Source organism: Leptinotarsa decemlineata, unplaced genomic scaffold (assembly GCF_025532065.1).
Source record: "Leptinotarsa decemlineata unplaced genomic scaffold, Ldec_3_MD MMD2_tig00026347_RagTag_RagTag, whole genome shotgun sequence".
In the NCBI taxonomy this organism is placed as follows: domain Eukaryota; kingdom Metazoa; phylum Arthropoda; class Insecta; order Coleoptera; family Chrysomelidae; genus Leptinotarsa; species Leptinotarsa decemlineata.
This window is the reverse complement of record NW_027412698.1, coordinates 3650321-3670685: the sequence shown is the minus strand read 5'-3', so window position 1 is coordinate 3670685 and position 20365 is coordinate 3650321. Positions and strand designations below refer to the sequence as shown.

The 20365-nt window shown below is 33.7% G+C and overlaps 1 protein-coding gene across 1 annotated transcript; it reads left to right on the top strand.

The window, feature by feature from the left end:
* The first annotated feature begins 7799 nt into the window (after nt 1–7799).
* Nucleotides 7800–10499, top strand: LOC141486157 (uncharacterized). The gene is made up of 2 exons (XM_074183874.1): nt 7800–8388; nt 8497–10499. Exons 1-2 carry the CDS (start codon nt 8215–8217, stop codon nt 10096–10098), a joined length of 1776 nt encoding a protein of 591 aa, XP_074039975.1. The 5' UTR covers nt 7800–8214; the 3' UTR covers nt 10099–10499.
* The last annotated feature ends 9866 nt before the right edge of the window (nt 10500–20365 follow it).

Genomic DNA, 20365 nt, shown 5'->3' with positions numbered 1-20365 from the left:
ACAGCATATATATATATATATATATATATATATATATATATATATATATATTAAAACTGATTCAATATTTCGTCAAAAATCTCTCGATTCTTTCTCAATGTCTCTGTAAGTTTTGGTTTCTGCTTAGTCGCTTACGCCCCTGATTTCATTTTCAATTTTCAGTTTTACTTTACGAGTAATTATTATTTTTAGATACAGGATGATACATTTCCGTGTCGGAATGAAAAATGCACTCTTTTTTGTTCTAACGAACATTTTAAATAATATTGTATTCCAGAATTGGCAGTGCATCCCAGAATTAGGAGTTCAACGACAATGGGTTCGATTATTAATCTTATAAGTTACCTATTTCGAAAAATTCGGAGATATTTTTGTATTCGAAGTTTTCTATACCTAATATACATGACGCTGTAGTATCTGCGACATGTCATATTAATGGCGGATATTTGCAACTTTCAGTATGATAAATAACTTTCTCTGAACTCTTTCAAACTCACTGCATTAAACCCTGTAGTGTTGAATTTTCTTATGGTGAGCGCTAACGACTCATGGTATAATACTAATCATAATTATACCTGATTTCTTCAAAGCAATACGTTGTTGAAACGACGAAGTGGAAGGGTTATGTTTCTTTCATTTCTGAACGCACTGTATGACCAAAGTAGCTTTCCAATAATTCGTTCAATGAATCATCCATATACCTTGTTGTGGTTGGTATTAGGTACAAGATTTTTTTGAATTATTCTATAATTGAAATATTCGCTTCACGCAAATTTTTTTTCCTGTTTTTCAGATGTCGGCAAGGTCCAAAAAAATCATGGATATGGCGATGAAGATAAGAACAGAAGATAACTCTATTTATCCCGATACCTCCGATAAATCTAGCTGTGGCGAAGAAAAAATAGATTTAAATGAGGCCTTGAAATATGATGTCCTTATTGATATGAGAACTTTGTATTCATCTAACTGTGATAACTTACCTCAAGAAACAAATACTCCTGCAGAATCTATGGATGACAATGGGAATCAAATTCAATCCGATTACTTCTTTTCACAAGAGAATGACCAAAATTTATATGACGGTCTTGTAGATTTCGCTTTCGATAATTCAATATCTTCCCATTCAGAAAGTTTTCATATAAACGAATCCACATGTACAAACATTCAGGAACTTATTTGTTGGAATCAAGATCGAGAAAAGACTGAAGCCCTACGAGACTGTGATAAACCAATTGTCGATTATTCCGATACTAGTGATACCAGTGCGATTTGTGAAGATGATTTATTGACTGAAACACAACTACGAACTGATTAAGGAATTGACCAACTTCAAACTCCAACTGATACATTGATGACAGTTCCTAGTCCGGGAAGCAATCATTCAGATATTGAAGAGAACATGAGTCAATATGATGATTCAAGTGATAGTTCTAGATTCAATTCATCTACCTCTTGAAGGAAAGAAACGACAAAAGGCACCAAATAAATCCCAAATGAACAAGAAAAGAAGAACTTCAGGAAGAAAGTACCTCAATTATAAAAACGAATTACTTGAAAAGAAAAAAGTGCTTCCCAATCCATGTCGAGGCAAAAATTGCGTAAATCATTGCAACACTTTCAGAGAAGAGGAAAGAACCAATCTTTTTTCATTATTCTGGAAGCTGGACAGTTTTACTGAGAAAAGAAGCTACATTAACGGCTGTGTGAATGTTGTACCAGTAAAAAGAAAAAGAGCACATAGGAGTTCACGACGCAGCCTCACTTATCAATATTTTTTCATGAAAAATGAAGTACAGAAAAGAGTATGCTTACAGTTTTACCTAAAAACTCTAAATATCAGTCAAAAGCTAGTTAGAATTGCTATTCGAGGAAAATTCAAGAAAATTCGGACAAGCGAGGGCAAACTGAACCAAGACATAAACTTACTCCTGAACAAATGGATGAATTTCATAACTTTATTAAAAGTCTTCCGAAGGTTCCTTCTCATTATTGTCGAAATTCAAGTTCGAAACTATACTTGCCTGCGGATATAAAAAACATGTCAAACCTTCATAGGATGTATAGCAACAAAATTCGAGAAAAAAACTCTACGCCTCTAAAAATCTCTAGTTTCAAAAAATTCTTCAAGAGGGATTATAATATTGGAATCCACGTGCCCAGAAAAGATAAGTGTTCCCAATGTGTTCGGTTCGAGAATATGTTGGACTCTGATAAAACCGAAAAAGACCGCGAAGAATTTTTGAAACATCAGAAAGACAAAGATAGAGCTAAAGAACTTTTTCTATCTGAACAAAACCGATCTTCACAACATGGATACCTTGTCGTTTCTTTCGATTTGCAAAAAGTTTTAGCCACACCAAAGGGGGCGAGTATGCTTTATGGTTTCAGTCGGAAATATGCCGTATACAACTTTACTGTTTATGAAAGTAAAACAAAAAACGGATATTGTTATTTGTGGGGCAAGAAAGATGGTAAGGGAGGGGCAAATGAAATATGTTCAAATTTATTCAACTACCTTGTTGAACTTGACAATGCAGGACAGTATCAGTCAATTTCACTTTTTTGTGATAACTGTCCGGGCCAAAATAAAAATAAATTCATGCTCACGATGATAATGCATTTCATGAAGAATTGCAAATCGATTCAGGAGGTCACAATAACATTTTTGGTTGCTGGGCATACTTACATGCCTGTGGACAGTGTTCATGGGGTGATAGAAAAATATATATCAAACATGAATATCGAAGTACCTTCTGAATGGATCACCATTATCAGAAATGCGAGACATCGACCGAAACCATATGAAGTTATTCCTGTTTATTTCACAGATATATTGAACTGGAAAACACAGGCTCCAAAAAGACTCAAGACGTTGCAAGGTGCATGTATAAAAGTTACTGATATTAAACAGTTCACTGTTTTCATAGATTATGATTTAAAGGACCGTCATGAAATCGAATGGAATTACAATAAAAACTGTAATATTCCTAAAGCGTATAGCTCAGAACTGCCAATTAATAAAGAGAAATTGAAAGATCTTTCAGAACTCTGCAAGAGTTTGAAAATCAAGAAGCAGTACCACATGGAATACTCTTCTCTCAAAGAAAATAAAAATGTACCTGATATTTTACCCGAGAGTGATATTGAAGACTTCAATGACATTCGTGAATGAATATTTTGAGCATAGCAGTATTTTTTCTTCAACCATTTTTCAATATTATTGTTCACCACTCATGCTCATCTGGAGAAAATATGTTTTTATTTTTCTGTTTGTGATGATTTTGTAATTTTATAACTGTCTCTGAGACAATAAAAATATAAGTCTTTGTTGTGTTTTTTTCTGTTCTGTACAGTATATATTGTGTTTTTTTTTGAGTTTTAATAAAATAATCATATTATTACTTATTTTATTTTTTCAAAGTCGTAACCACCATGTTTTTCTTCATTTGATTGCCGAATAATGAAAAGTCGTAATCGACTTCTAACCGCCAAATTGAATGGATATGGAAAGAACTTGATTTATGCAAGCGCCATCGAAAAAGGCTTAAGCGCCACTCGAAAACAGAAAAAAGGCGTAAGCGACATTTTATTCAATAACTGCATAATTTAATGCAGTTATTGAATATTTTTTCTCTCATAAATGAGAAGGACATATTAGAGGAATATTCATGCAAAACTTGTAAAGAATAGTTGAAATATAACACATTCAAACGTTTTTTCCGCCTCCTGTAAAATTTACCAAATGTCGCTTACGCCCTTTCGTCGTGACGACGTCGATATCATACACATAGAAAAGCTATTTTATGGACTCTCAACTTCAGATTTTCGACGAATTGCATTTCAGTCCGCTGAAGCTAACGAAATCAATCATCCATTTTTAATGAAGATCGGAAGCTGGCAGAAAAAAAAGTCAAGGAAACCTCTCTATCAGAAGACCTGAAGCAACAAGCATAGCAAGAGTGACAGGATTTTCCAAGCACAGAGTTAATGAAGCCGCGCGGAAGCCAGACTACCCGCTTTTGGCTCTATTTTCAGAGCTCTGTAAAAATTATAAATAATCGAGATATACAGTTTCGGGAGTCGGGACTTTTTTTACGCAAATTCATTGAACTTTTCAAATCTTTTTTCAATTTTCCAAAATTTTGAGAATTTTCCGAGATATTAATAAAAAACTAAAGCCCCATTTTTTTCACTTAATTGTTTATAACTTTTGTAATTTTTATCGGCGCGTTTTCGGACCTTTCCTTAAACTTTCTAGGCAAAAATACGAATCGAATGACACCTTGGTCGTAATTTTTGGACAGGGCTGAAAAAAGTCAGCAAAAATAGCTAAATCGAGTACATGTGAACCAGACTATTGAGGCATCAGGCAGACGCCACCGTTGGAGCCGATTCTCTTTTTTGCTGTGTCGTTCCTAATCGCCACTATATTACTGAATAAACCGCAATAAACTGAGTAAATTGTGTTGTTTTATGAAAACGTCAAAATGGATATCCAACAACTCCTGAACTTGTAGAAGGCTGATGATGGAACCATATCACAAGAAATTACCGGGAAATAATCTGGTATAATAGTCGATGTTTTATAAAATTAATAGAACTGTGTTTGAAGCAGAGCTTGTAAATCCACTTGAATATTTTGAATAATGTTAAATTCAACAAAATAAGCAGTACCTGGATTTAGCACGGGATACACCCGTTAGAAACGAAAAGAAATATTGACTATTATGTAATTTTGATGGACTTGAAAAAATTCTCATAGAAATATAAAGGAATATACAGGGTGCCCCATTGAAAAAAATATTTTTACTCAATTTTTTGGATTCAAACGTTAATGGAAATGAAACCGACAGGTTTAAAAGTGACCAAGATACGGAACGTGTTCTAAAAGTCGGAAATTCAATTTCGCCCTGTTTCTCAAAAACAGGAAGGGCTATGGAAGTTCTTTTTTCAGTAATATTTGTTGAAAAAAAGTAGGGCAGAAATGTGAAGACCTCAACTCTCCAAAGACAACTGAGATATCATGCAGAAGTGTCTAAAATTGGACTCCCTGTACATATAAGAATAAATATTAAGAAGTTTTTATGTTCCTCCGATTAGAGGAGGTTATGAAAATATTTTGGAAGATATTATATTTTCGAGATATTGTAGGTATGACTTTGAAGTTTCTCTTTACCATTCTGAAAATTTTATTTTTTCATTCCCCTACATTTGTGCTCTGATATTCTGAGATGATGTGGCAGTGCTATTTTTTTGAAAATTTTTCTAAGAATACCTTAGTGATTTTTCATTTCATGCGAAAATCCGCACTAATGTTTTCCAACTTTTAAAATCAGCAAATCACACAGAAATTCGGCTTTCCATTTTTTACAGTCAAAAATGTAGATTTCCTGCTACTGGGTTTTTTTATATTCGAACATCTTTTATGGCACTGGTTGTACCATATAATTTTTATTCTTGTATATTTTCAGAAGACTTAGTCATGACGAGTATACTATATTAGCATCAAAAATTGTTTAACTCTCTCCAATGGAAACAACTGGGATATCCTATGTTTCTACTATAAAGAATGTCGAAACATTATATTGAGATTTCACTGAAAATATTCCCGAAAAAGAGTCAGTTGCAGTTGCAGTCAAAATGGTGGCCTTTAGAATCTGGACAGAAATGAAAATTGAATTCTAAATTTCCGGTATTTTTACTCGACTGATCAGTCATAGAGTACCCTCCCCTAATGTTAAGTCTGCTGCACACGACGCTTGTTTTGCTGCTGGATTGCTTGCTGCATGGAACATGACAAAGAAGTCATGTTCCATTTGCTAACCTAATCAAAATTGATTATAGGTACGACACTGACCGGCAAGGGGCTTATCGTGATCCAATGGAATTAGTTCATATATAGAGCGCTGATTTCGTTGTTCTTAACCTACAAAATTTTGACATTTATCTCGCTCTGTTCTGGCATGCAAATATTTAAACCAAAACTTCCATAATCGTTAGATCCCCAGACATAAATGGTCTTGATTGTTTTATTAGGAACCACAGGCAATAGACCATTTTTATGATAAGGTACAGGGCAATTACGAAAAATGAAGGGTCATTACAAAAATAGTATATATTTGGAAAAAAGACAGTTGCGTATCATGATTTTGATAAAAAATACGGCAGAGTATTTTAACAGGAATGCCACTGATGAACAGTATTTACCAAAATTATAAAATCCAAAGAGGTTTCACAGATGTCAGGGGAATTTTTTTCAATATCAACATCCTGTATATCAAAAATGAAGCAGTTGTTCATATGAACAATCATCCAAGAATTATCGCCCTTCAACATCAGCATTCGATTATGAAACACTGTATAAAGATTATATATCTCTTTCGTAACATAACTTTTTCTGCAGATTTTATGACGTCGCAACAATACCTAGTGAAGAGTCTTGCTGCCTTGGAAAAATCACATACTGCATTAATATTGTCAGCAATAATGAAAATGGAAATCGACTATCGGAATTATCTACATTGATATTTTAAGAAATTTGGAATTGAGCTAGTTTGACTCTTGAAATATTTGTATCAATAAAAATATCAATAAATAATTTTTTGTATTTATACATTGAACTCTTTATACTGGCCCAGGTGTTGAATTTGTCTTTTCTATAGTTAGAAGTTGAGAAATGTTGAGAAGTTGAGAAAGAAATTTTTTTCTCAATTATTTTTTGGAATGGACTAAATTGGACACTTTTAAAGAAAAACTCCTGTTTACAAACGATATAGATGAAAACTGATGGATGTGTCTGAGGGTCAAATTTTATGACAAACTCATTAATGAAAATGAAATATCTATATCTAACATAGTTTCAGAGTTAAAACATGTTTTTCTGAAATAAGCATTTTCGAAAAGTTGTAACTTTATTCCAAAGTACTTTTTCACGTAGAATTCGATGGTGTGAAAAACTTATTTTTTCAAATAAGATATCAATAGTTATTGATGTTAAACTATTTCTCAATGAGACACCCTATATATTGCTGCATATTTCGATAGCGCTTAAAATTACCTTTCTAAAAATGTAGCACACTTGATGTTTTCCTAGAGTCATCTTTGAAATACAGAGCTTTTAGATTTTTTCACGCTTTAATTAAGTAGGCTTTGGATGACGCGGCAATAAAACAGAAAGAAATTGTTCATTAGTAGATATCAAATGTTGAGAAAGTTTTTCACTGAACTGATTGAAACAATAAGTGCAGTGAAAACAACAATGTATACTATAATTACTCAAATACAATATTCAATGGATAGACTGTCAGTTGCATAGGAAATAACGGGATTAGTGTTTCTGCGCCACCCACCCGCGCAAAGAGAGAAAATTAATGTTAGAGAGAAAAATTTGACAGAAGTTGGCTACACTTGAAAGAATACTCTTTTATACCTATCCTTTTTCTATTCATATACTAGAAAGAAATTACACCACGGAAAGAAAGAAGAAGAAGAAGAGTGGCACTACTGGCACTTGACAATTAGCATTTATATATTGATTTGATTTTTGATTGCAATTTTGATTGTTAATATGTTTATGTTATTGATGTTTGAAAATTGAATGCTTTCAACTGATAGAGTTGCTGTTTTATATATTAATATTTTGTTAATTATATGGTGAGTTTTTGAAAAGTGATGTGTTGTATTCAGTTTTAATAATAATCTTCATATTCTAGATTGTCATAAAATCAATAATACTTGAAGCAGATTTACGAGAGAAGGAAGTTTTTTTCTTAAAATTTCGTACTTAATTACGTACGAAACAAAGTTACAAGTAAAATTATTTCTAGGTCACCAAGGATGTCTTTACCAGGCGATCACAAATGAATTGGTTATTGTATAAACGAAACAACTCCACTTTTTGGTCAAAATGAAGTGTTATATACATATTTCAGATAATTAGTCAGTGCACCGTTGAGTCTATAAAGGAGACGAATCCGATTTACTATATGAACATTAAAGCGTCACAAAATTTTGGTTGAGTGTATAAAGGAAATAAATCCACTACTTGTTCCCTTCATACACTCAATGTGAGGGCGTTGCAAGCGGACTTTTGACAGCAACCAGTAGTAATCATTCTAAATTATTATTAGTATGCATTAGGTATTGACTAAAGTAACATTATTTTGTTGTTTTACGTGAAACTACGTAGTATTTTGTAATAAAATAGATGAGAATATGTCATATTCCAACAGTGATAGTGGAGAACCACAATGTAAACGAAAAAAAGGTGTTCGAAACAGTGAAAAGTATAATAATAATGTTCGGATTCAAGCAAGATTATTTGGGCAAAAGTACACAAGTCAAAAAGGAATCGAAAGAGCTGCAAAACAAACAGGGCCGGACTGTAGGTAAGGATTCCATTGATTTAAGAAAGTTTTTCAAATTTGATCAGTCAATCAGCCTTTCTGGTAATATTAAATTTATTTAAATTTCAGATGTAAAAGAAAATGTACGGAGATGTTGTCACACGATGAAAAGATAACGATTTTCAAATCGCTTTACTGTGGTAAGCCCAAAAACGAACAAGACACTTTTTTGATGGGTCTTGTGGATGTTGAAGATATTAAAAGACGTAGGCCAAAATATTCGGAACCAAAGCAGAATCGTCGAGGTAATTTCAAATATCATGTTCTGAACGGAAGCGTGCGACGTGAAGTATGTAAAAAAGCATTTCTGAGTCTTTATGCTTTATCAAGTAAAGCAGTTTTCCGTCTGACTACACTACTTTCGAATTACTCTAGACCCACTGACAAACGTGGTCGTCATGGTAATCGAGGTAATGCTATACCTGATGCTATTATCTGTAAAATCCATACTCATATTTCTGCATTTCCGACGAAAGAAACTCATTATGGTAGTAAACCATTAAAATACCTTGAATCGACCTTAACAGTAAAAAAAATGTATGAAATGTTTTGTTTGGAAAATGGAGATCTTGCAAAACGCGTTAAGTATGAATACTACTTAAAGCAGTTCAACGAAAATTTTGGATATCGGTTTGGTAGACCACAAGTAGATGTCTGTCCAACATGTGAAGAGTTGGCAGTGAAACTAAAATCACATGTGTTAAACGACAACGCAAAGCGTGTGGCTAGTGCAGAACTAATAATACATAAGAGACGTGCCTCAAAGTTCTATAAAAAAAGTGAAAATGTCCGAGATTTGTGTGCCCAAAACCAACATATCGGTGCGATTGTTTTCGATTATATGCAGAATCTGCCTTTACCTGATATGCCAGTAAACGATATGTTCTACCTTCGAAAACTTTGGCAATATGTTTTTGGTGTTCACAACTTAAAAACCAATGATGCTACATTTTACACATACTTTGAAGGTACCGCCAAAAGGGGTTCAAACGAAGTTGCAAGCTTTCTGAAAGATTACCTAGATACAATACCAAAACAGATTACCGAACTACATATCTTTAGTGATGCTTGTGGCGGACAGAACCGCAATCATACTATTATTAGATTGTTATCAGCTTTCACCATGCATGGAAGGTTTACCGAAATTCATCAATATTTTCCTGTTCGTGGCCATTCATTCCTGCCATGTGACAGGGATTTTGGTCTAATTAAAAGAATAGTGAGACGCCGAGATCGAATTTTCACACCAATGGAATATATTTCTATCATCGCTAATGCAAAGAAAACTCGACCATATTTTGTGGTCAAATTAGTTCAAACCGAAGATATACTAGACTACAAGAGTAAAAAATCTTGTACAGAAACTACTACTAGGAAGAGGGGAGCAGGGGAAAATCGCCAGAAATTCAGCATTTCTACGTACAAACACTTCATTTATAAAAGTTCTACACCTGGTTACGTCATTGCAAGCGATTTCATAGATGGGTTCGTAACATCTACATATAACTTAGCAAAAACTGCCAATAAACCGCAGTTACCTACTGACCGAGCCTACACACAAAAAGTGCCGATTAAGACAAAGAAAATAGAAGATATCGCAAAAATCGTCAAGTATATTCCTGACGAACATCAACCCTTCTACACTCAATTTGAGAATTGGCCCACTACTGCCTTGGAGTACGATTCCGAGTAACAATAATGTATAAGTTGTTATTTAAAATATGTTTTGATGTTCTACAGTTTACATTAAAAATGTTCCCATGTTCTGCATCATTGTTTTATTACCTTTATTTGCATTATGTTTGCATGATAATACGATTTATCGTATAAAGGAAGCAAATCCAGCTGTTCAAAAATCACCTGTCACTTTTATGTTCCATCTCAGCTCTTTATGTTATACCTCATTGTATTTGGGGTGCTTATCCCTCCATTTCTTCCTTAGTGCATTTTCGAGTTGGACTTACCGTTTGTGTGATAAAACGTTTTTTTCAATTTTCTCAAAATCGTCTATGTTGGACATGTTCCCTTTATACAATCACCGATTCAAATATAAGTGTTCAGTGTGTCCAAATATATTTTACTGGCCAATTAGAGATGAACAGTATAAAAATAAGAAATATTTCAAGTTCCCTTTGGATTGTGAACAACGAAAACAGTGGTGTGAAATATTAAATGTGTCTTATACTACCAAAGAGATGCATTTATGTGAAGATCATTTTAATGATGATGCGTTTACAAATACTATGAAAACTAGAGTATGTAAATGTGCATTACCAGTTGCCTGTAAGTCGAAACCGAAAATTAATATTATTTCAAATGTTGTTTGTCGTGATGCATTTGAAGGAACTTCTGAAACACAAACAATAGCAAAAATTTGTGATCAAAGATGTATTACACCTGAGATGAAGAGACGTAAAGTAGGCATCTTATATTCAATTAATGAGACGAGGGCAATGAACTTGACACCTAAGAAGAGCAAACTTTACCAGACAACCATTAAACAACGCAAGCAGATTTCAAAATTAGAAAGTAACCTTAAAAATTCCAAAAAAAAATGAATTATGCTGTAAATCTTGCTCGAAAAACATTCTTTTCAAATTTTAAAGCCGATAAAGTAGATTCACTAGGTATCGAGTTCATAAAACATAGTTTGGAAAATTCAAAAAAAAGAAACCATGCTGGACCAGCAGCTGCTTTGAAAATATTACGGCATGGAAAGTGCCCTAGTTCGTGCAAATTTAGACATTCACTCCGCACAGGTAAAAGTTGATATGTGAAAGAATCTAAAATGTGTCCAAAATTTAAGGGAAAGTTTAAAAAATTGAAAAACATAAGACAATGTTCTGAAAGTACTTCTTCTGCCCCACATTTTATTTTAAATGATAAAAAAATTTATACATTGTTTGACCCACCACATATGCTCAAATGTGCCAGAAATGCCTTTTTCAAATATAATATATATTTTGATAAACATAAAATAGCTGGGTCCCAATATATTAAGTCTGCTTTTCATTTAGACAGAAAAAAGAGGTTTCAAACAATGTATAAAGTAAAAGAACAGGATTTTGACTTGAGTAGTAACAATAAAAATGAAATGAAAGTGTCTAGAGCAGCTAAACTTATGAGTCACACAGTTGCTGCAGCAATAAAAAGCATGATTGGAAGTTCTCCAGAACAGCTTCCTGCGAAAGCTATTTACACTGCTGAATTTGTAGAAGACATTGACAGTCTGTTTGACAGTTTTAATAGCCATACGCCCAAATTTAATTTCAAAGCTCTCAGAAGATGTTTGTCTTTGAAATCCCAATATATTAAATTTTGGAAGGACATACTTCCGAAAATAAAAAGTTGGGAATTTCATAACATATACTCTGATGAAATCAAAAAAACTTTGCCATTCAAAGTTTGCTGGATATTCACTATACTTGGAGTAATGGAAGTTTTTAGTATTTGCCAGAAGATTGGTATGAAATTTTTAAGAACCAGATCTCTAACAACAGATCCATTAGAAAATATTTTTGCTTCCATTAGGCAATACTACGCAGCAAATACCAATCCAAACTGCTTCCAATTTATATCCGGACTAAAAACTTCCATATTAAATAATTTGATAGAATCTGAAAATATCAATTCTAACTGTGAGGCTGATGAGAGCAGCATTTTAGATAAATGAAAATCTAAGCCTTTTTTTAGCACGAATTTATGATATGATATATTCAGCTCTGCCAGTTTATGGCCATGTTGAAAACATTATAAAAAAGTTAAAATGTACAATTGTCAAACAACTTAACATAGACTGGTTTACTTGCAAAATGTACATTGATATTATATTTTTGAAATTAATCAATATTTGTGTTCCATTTATTATCAGAAAATATTTAAATGATAATATACGAAAACAAAAACAGTAGAAACCAGGTAGTATGTTTTGGGGTATATAAATGTATGTTACAAAGGAATTATTTAAATAAAAATATTTTAAGAAGTACCAGTTGTTATCTTATTTGAAGACTCCCAGTCATAATCCCCATGTTCTGAAAATACTCAAAAACATACAATATGATTGAGAAGGTATAACTTTCATAAATTTCAACCATGTTAGTAATTGATTTATTAAGAATTCTTTCAGAGAAATTCGGAGGTATGTATTTATAATAAAAACAGAAGCAGCAAAAATTCCACAATATATTGTGAATTTTTGCTGCACAATCATGATACATATTAAAATAAAAAACATACGACTGTGGTTTTAAATTAACTGCTCACTTTTAGTTGAGCCACCCGCCAAGGGTGTCGCTACTGTTTGAGGCACCTGACGTTACCATTGTTTTGACACTCTCTACTTTTTAATTTCACTATGCCAATATGTTTTGGCACAATCATGTCGCTGGAATTTCAAAGGCTATTCCAACCCAGTCAGCAACTTTTGGTGCTTTATAAAGCTAAGATCAGACCTTCTTTGGAGAATTGTTTTTATGTATGGAGCTCCGCCTCCAACAATACCCTGAAGCTGCTGGATTCAGCCATCCGCCTGACTGAAGACGCAAGCATCACTTGCAACCTTGATAGTATGGAACATCTTTTATAAATACTTTCACGGGAAGTGTTCAAGTAACTTGGCATATTTGATTCCACCAAGAGCGGTTCATATCAGAAATACGCAACGGACTGTGATTGCTCATCGTTTATAGATTCAACTCAGTACACCTCGAACTCCACTGTTTAAGAACTCTTTCATTTGGAGAACTGCTTTCATGTGGAATGAACTTTCTGAGAACGGGCCTGGATGGCTCATCGAAGTTCAACCACTGTACTGAACTGTCCTGAACATGAATATCCGAGCCTGGTGGTGCAAAGGCAAAGAAGAACATACCTCGAAACGTGACAGTTTCTGTCAATTGTTCAAATCGTGGGGCACACACTTTTCAATCATTTTAACATTTCCAATACGTCATCAAAAATTGCATGTCGAATATACCACACTTACTAGTATCTCACAGGAACAATAGTGCTTTCACTGATCGAACATAATGAACCAAAACACAGTTGCCGAAGACAGGTTCACTACGAAGCCTGCTGCTGAGTCATAATCCTGCAGGCAAGCAGTTATTGTTGATCTCGATGAAAAGTGGTGACGGAGTACATTCAGAATATTTTTAAGTATATGAGGACAAGTATTCTATCAGAAAAGGGTTTCTCAATGGTCTTGAGGCAACCCCGAAGACGCGGCGAATAGTCGTCGATATGCGTATTGAAATACTTCATATATGTGTTAGCTTTATTGATAGATACCTACAGGACAACGAGGTGGGACGTAATATCGCACATCCCGGAGAAAAGTGTAATAAGTCTGAGGAATGTCGATTCGCACTTTTCCTCTCGAATGAATAATAAAATATATGCTCCCAACAAAACAACAAAAACTGAATTCACACGGTTATCTCCTAGATGGCGTGAAAGTCATTGTTTTTCCGAACAGGTGCGCGGACACTTTCCGATGAAAACAGTAATACTTGGAAGTTGTTACGGTAAGGTCCGCGGCACTTCGGGAAGTTAAAGAAGAAGAGTGTAATACTTAGAGTTATTGCAGTAAGTCTAAGTACTTTTTCCAAGAAAATGTGATATTTCAAGTTATTACCCTATTCGTCAGGATATTTTGCTTATATTACCAATTTGGCACAGCCAAAAAGTGTTGTATTTATTTGCAGTTACTGCTCTTTTCTTCGGTAAGTGTTGAAAAAAAAACAATATTCATTTCCAGTAGAATAATGTCATAATTGCACCTGTTGTCGTTTTCTTCGAAACTGTCTAATCTAATTATATTTTATTTTAAGTTAATACTGTATTCTTCGGAATAAAATCAATAAAATCTTGCGTGTCAAAATATTGATAATTTTTACGTTTTTATAGTTTCATAATAAACCTATAACCAAATCGTGATTATTGTTTTGAAAATATTATTTTTCCCAGTTAATTGTATGTTTTATTTCTCATATAGAATGGAGTCGTGGGCAAGATGAATGGTGGATACCGCCTTGGCCAATAATAGGGACAAAGAAGAGACAGTTCCTATTTCGCACATCTCTGTCAATTTTTATTTGGGCATGGTGAAAGATGTAAGGGAGAGTGAATATTATTTGGATGAAAGTGCAGAAAGGTGTTAAGTTTATGCAAATATTCAAAAATCCAATAATCCTGCACCTGACGCTGTTGGAGAAGCAATCGGATATCTCTTTAGCGATAATCAGCAAAATATATCCGAACAATTGGAGGATTTTATCGGAAATGATGAAGATATTGTAAAAGACCCAAATTACGACTCTGATTCTTCATCAAGCATTGCGTCCTCTTCATCTAATAGCAGCGTATATTAATGAAGTAGTTCGCCCTCTACATCTATCTAGCTCGTCATTTGGGAGGATATTGTAACCTCTTTATGTAGCATACCTTCAGAAGCTGTGGACAGACAGACTCTAGATTCAGGAGAAAAATCTTGTACGCCAGCACCTGAATCAGGATCCCGAATTCATGTCAAGAGATGCTGGAGATAAAAAAAGATAAGAAAAAAGGTTCGCAAAGAAACAGTGGAAAAAAACAAAAACAAAAATGTTTCCTAACTTAGGAAAAGAATATGTATCTTGCTCAAGTTTCAAGATACTCGTACCAGTAAAAACTGTACAGTCAGGTTGTACTGACAAATGTAAGTTTAAGTACAGCGAGAAAATAAATGAAGACGACAAACTGCACATTTTTCAGAAATTCTACACTCTACCAGATATATATGGAGTCCATACAGCCAAAATAACCGACGACTTAATAACGCCTCCTATTTTCAAGTCAATCAGAAGAAAATCCGAGTATGCGAACTATCTTTCAAGAGAACATTGAATATAAACGATAAAACAATTGATACAGTAATGATAAAACGAACTTCGGCACGATCAGTAAGGGAGGATAGAAGAGATAAGAAGAGCAAACACCTCAGAGTAGACTTTTTTATAAAAAATGACAAATGAGAACATATAAAATCAATACCAAGAATTTGAAGCCATTATTTGAGGGCTCAAACAACCAGATACTTCATAAAAGGTGGCAAAACTATTACAGATCTACATAGAGATCATGAAATACAATGCAAAGCAGTGCATTATATGGTAGTTATTTGGTAACATTGTGTAGAGTAGTTGGCAACACTGACAGAAAAATAATAAACCTCGGCTAGTTGTAGTAATACCACGTGAAATATTTTATGTAATGGATATTTTGATAAATAAAGTATTGAGACATTAATCGTGGCTATTAATGTTACATGGTGTCAGGTAAATTGAATTGAACCCTGGAGTGTATAATTGAACACTGGATAACTATGGAATCATTATTTAAACCACCTGAGCCTCTGTGCATTTTAGGTAACCTAGCTGATAATTGGAAAAAAATCATACAAAGATTTGATTTGTTCATGACGAAAAAAGAATTGGAAAATAAAGATGTCAAGAAGCAGACGCTGTGTTTTTAGGCTTGATTGGAGAAGATGAGTTGTACATTTACAATTCATTCACATTGACAGAAGAGGAAAATAAATCCTTGAAAGAAATAAGGAATAAATTTGAATAGCATTGCTCCCCTCAAAATATTGTAATATACGAGAGGTTTATATTTACCTCTATAGGTCAGAAGGAAGGTCAGAATTTTCATAGTTTTGTTACTGAACTAAAAATAGCAGTCAGAACTACGGATTACTCAGATTCTCAAGATATGTTAAGGGACAGAATAGTCATGGGAATTTTTGACAAATGCACACAAGAGCGATTACTAAGAGAAAAGGACCTAACATTGCAATGTTAGGTCAGTGGTCAGTGCAGTTCGCACTAAAAATCACACTAAAAATAGGACAAAAATGCCTAGTAAACAGGAGAAAAAGAAGTGTGAGTACTGTGGCTACAGTCATTACGAAGGCAAGTGCCCAGCTTATGGAAAAGTTTGTAATGTTTGTCATGGCAAAAACCATTTTGCAAGTGTATGCAGAAGAAAAAAGGTATCGTCAAGCCAAACCAGAAACCAACAAGTTTGCCAAGTGGAGGTAGGTGAAGACTCTGAAGAGTGAGGATGAAAGTTTCTTTGTAAGCTCTTTGAAAAAGAGAGTTGATGAGTGCAAAGAAATAGGGAATCCATGTGGACCAAGCAATCAGTAGAAGGTAAAGCAGTCAACTTCAAACTAGATACTGGAGCTGAGGTGAGTGTGCTTCCTTTGAGTGTATTAAAGAAGATATGCCCGCATGCGCAAATGATGGAAGCAAAATTGACATTAATATCATATGGCAGCCCCGATTTCAAAATCGGAACTGTAGAAGACATCTCCTTGCAATGTAGTGTAAAAGATAATTGTGAATATTTATCATTTGTAGTGGTAGATAATAAAAATCAGATGCCTTAGTTAGGGTTGTAAGGATGTTTAGCACTAAACCTAATTAAGAGAATTGACAGTTGCATACTGACTTTTAACAGTGTTGATGATGTAATTAAGTTGTATTCGGAAGATTTTTCAGGATCAGGTTGTTTTCTAAATAAGCATAGAATCATTTAAAAAGGGGTAGTGTACCACATGTTCAATCAGTGAGACGTATACCTCAAGAACTTCATGACCGAATTAAGCACAAGTTAGATAATCTTCAGAGTCAAGGTATAATCAGAAAAGTTGAGGAGTCTACTGAATAGCTGAATCCATTAGTTATTGTAGACAAAAGGAATAGAGATTTGAGGTTGTGTTTTGATCCTAAGATGTTGAACAATATACAACGTGAACATTTTTTGATAATAATAACGTTACATAATAAAATTTTTGTAGCACAGCCGACGAAATTGCTAGCAAAATTACAAACAAATCTCTTTTCACAGTCTTTGACATGACCCTAAGAAAAAAGTATTATTCACTATGTAGGAAAAGTTGTTGGTCACTATAGTCAGACTGAATTTAAAGTATCTTATTTAAGAAAGAAGCCAGGCTTTTCGTGGACATTTGTTTTCCCTAATAATGTTGAAGATATTCATACTATTTATATAACTGATGTTGAAATGATTCTCCCTGAACCTAAGCTTCCAACAGTTTCTAATTCTAGCTAGAACATCAAACTTTTCATTCTTCAGTAAATTTTTTAAATTTTACTATTCAATAGTTTTTATTATTTTTTTAATTAACAACAACTTTTTGCAGTGCTAATCCGCACCAAAGATTGAAAAATGTGATTCTGAATTTAAGATAAGTAATTTACGTAGAAAATGAAGGAATTTTATGTTTTATTGTTAGAGGAAAGTAATTTAATTTTCCTTACTTTTAAGAAAAGTCATTTAAGTTTTGTTTTACATAAGAAAAGCTATGTAATTTTTGTTGGCTATAAGGAAAGTATTTTATTTTTGTTTCATAGAAGTTCAATCTTTAATTTTGTGTTTATTTTCATTACTAATGAAAGAATTTTGATTTATATGTATTGTTTTAATCGCACGTACGGAACTACCCCACAGCGTACGAAGATACCCCCAACACTGTATATAGGTGTCCCTTTGTTGGGACAGATTCGTACATATTCCAGATTTAGTTTAAATTATAATTATGGTTGAAACATCAAATGAAATCTGAAACTGAATCTTGGAAATTATGTTTCACAAAAGAAAATCAAGATATAATCACACAAAATAGGTTAAACGATACGAGTCACATGAATCTACTCAACCTTCGATTAACTTTTTCATAGTGTAAAGTGTGCTTCATTAGAATAGATCTTTCCCGGAAAACAGCACGCTTCAGTTGATTTGTTATGGTGCATATACTGCGTGACTCACGGTCGATGGTAGGTTAGACGTTTCTGGAAAACGCAAAGCATGATTTTTCTGATAATTTCACCTCTCACATTTCCTTACCTGTTCTATCGATCTAAAATATTTTCAGCATTGCAGTGTTGCCACTTCCATCAAAAAGTCCTAGCAACTTTATTTTTTTGAATGGAACACCCCGTATATTAATACATTTTTGGAATCGCTCTGGTGTTTTTATACTTTTTTTTAATGATGTCCTATACCTATCTCTATCTATTTTCGAGATAAAAAATAAATTGTGCTAAATATGGTCCACAACACAGCCTTAATTGAAATTAAGTACATCAAACTTGAAATATTCAAATAACACCAAGAAGTCGACTCCATATCATACAGGGCGTGCTAAAATTACTATTATTTCCATTGTGCATAAAAATAGTCAAAAGTTCATTTTTCCAAATGAAACCCCCTGTATATTATTCGGTAATGATATGTATGATATATCAAGTCCCTATACCTAAATCGTCAACTTTTCTCAATAAAGTCGCTTCTTCTGGAAACATTATTTTTTTAGAATTTGGATTTAGGTAGCAGCGGAATTATCAAGCTTATAGCAGTTCGGTTACTTTTATAAGTAATTTACAGAGAGTTATCGACGGTGTTTCGAATCATCTTCCAAAATGAATGCAAATATCGATTATTCAAACGAAGTTCTTATGAAATTATTTATTATACACATGAACAAAGTGATCAAATCATTGTCAGAACGTGTAAAAAATTCTACCAAATGTATCCTGAATTAATACAATGAACGAGAGGAAGTTTGTAAAGTTACAAAATAATTTCCTTGACTATGGCTCAACGTTTCCAAGGAACAACTGTACCAAAAATCAGTCATTTCTAGGTAAAAAGTAAAATTTTGTGGGCTAAAACATGTGAAAGTACAGACAATAACAGAATAGGATGATTCAAAATAACAAAATTGTAAACAAAATATCACATTTTCACAATAAATGCTGGAAATGTTGTCCATTACATTCTGAACACTTTGAAATGTTTTTCTGTACGCGATTTGTGGTTGCTTTTTTAATTTCCTGGGGATCCAGATCTTCAATACTCCGCACTATTCGCCGTCGCAATTCTTCTTTGATAGGCAGTGGAGTACTGTATACCCTTTCTTTTAAAACACCCCATAAAAAAAGTCAAGTGGCGTGAGATCGGGTGATCTCGGTGGCCAATCCTACGGCCCTAAACGCCTAAACCAACGATCGTAGAAGAGTTCGTCAAATTTCCTGGAAACTTCCTGGGTGGAATGAGCTGGCGCTCCGTCCAGTTGAAACCACGAAGTCCTATATTCCTCTAAAGGCAAATTTTCAAGAAAATCGGTTACAGTCGTCCTTAATATTTGGAGATATCTCTCTGCATTCAGTGTGTCTTCATAAATAAAAAAGCTAATTTTATTGTTCTTCAGAATACAGAAAACAAATTTTTCTTGAAAACCCATTTCTTTTGTAACATGAGGATTATGATCAGCCCAAAAATGTTTATTCCTTCTATTGAAAATACCATCCCTCGTTAATTTTGATTCGTCGCTCTAAACTATTACAAAAATTCCCGCTCTTCCTGTGTATGAATCAAAAGGGATTCACAAAAATACATTCTACGTTCGAAGTCTTCTGCTTTTAGAGCTCGAACTTTGTAAATTTATAAGGATGCATTCCGTGATTTTTCAAATTCTTTAAAAATGATTTTTGTACAACTGTTATTGAAAATATCTTTGATAGAAACACTTCACTCAGAACACCTACCAAAAAATCATTTAGAAAAGTTCACACATGCAGTTAGTTATGAAACGCGTGTGACCTCAAAGTCCTCTAGAAACGCCCACCATAACGACTTCCCAGACGGATGCTGTATCAGCCCTATTTTGATAAGCATTTGTATAAAACTGTTTGTAATGACGCCTCTCGTCACTCTTTACTTATTCTTTGTACAACACTGAATAAAGTAATTTGTCATTTTCCAATTTCTAAGTTTTTCAACTCCTTTTTAAAAAGTGTTTTCGCCAAGCCACGACGAAAACTGGCGCAGTCGGTAAGATTTTGTCGAACAAAGTTTCTATCGAAGTGATTTCGGTTCGTATCAACGAT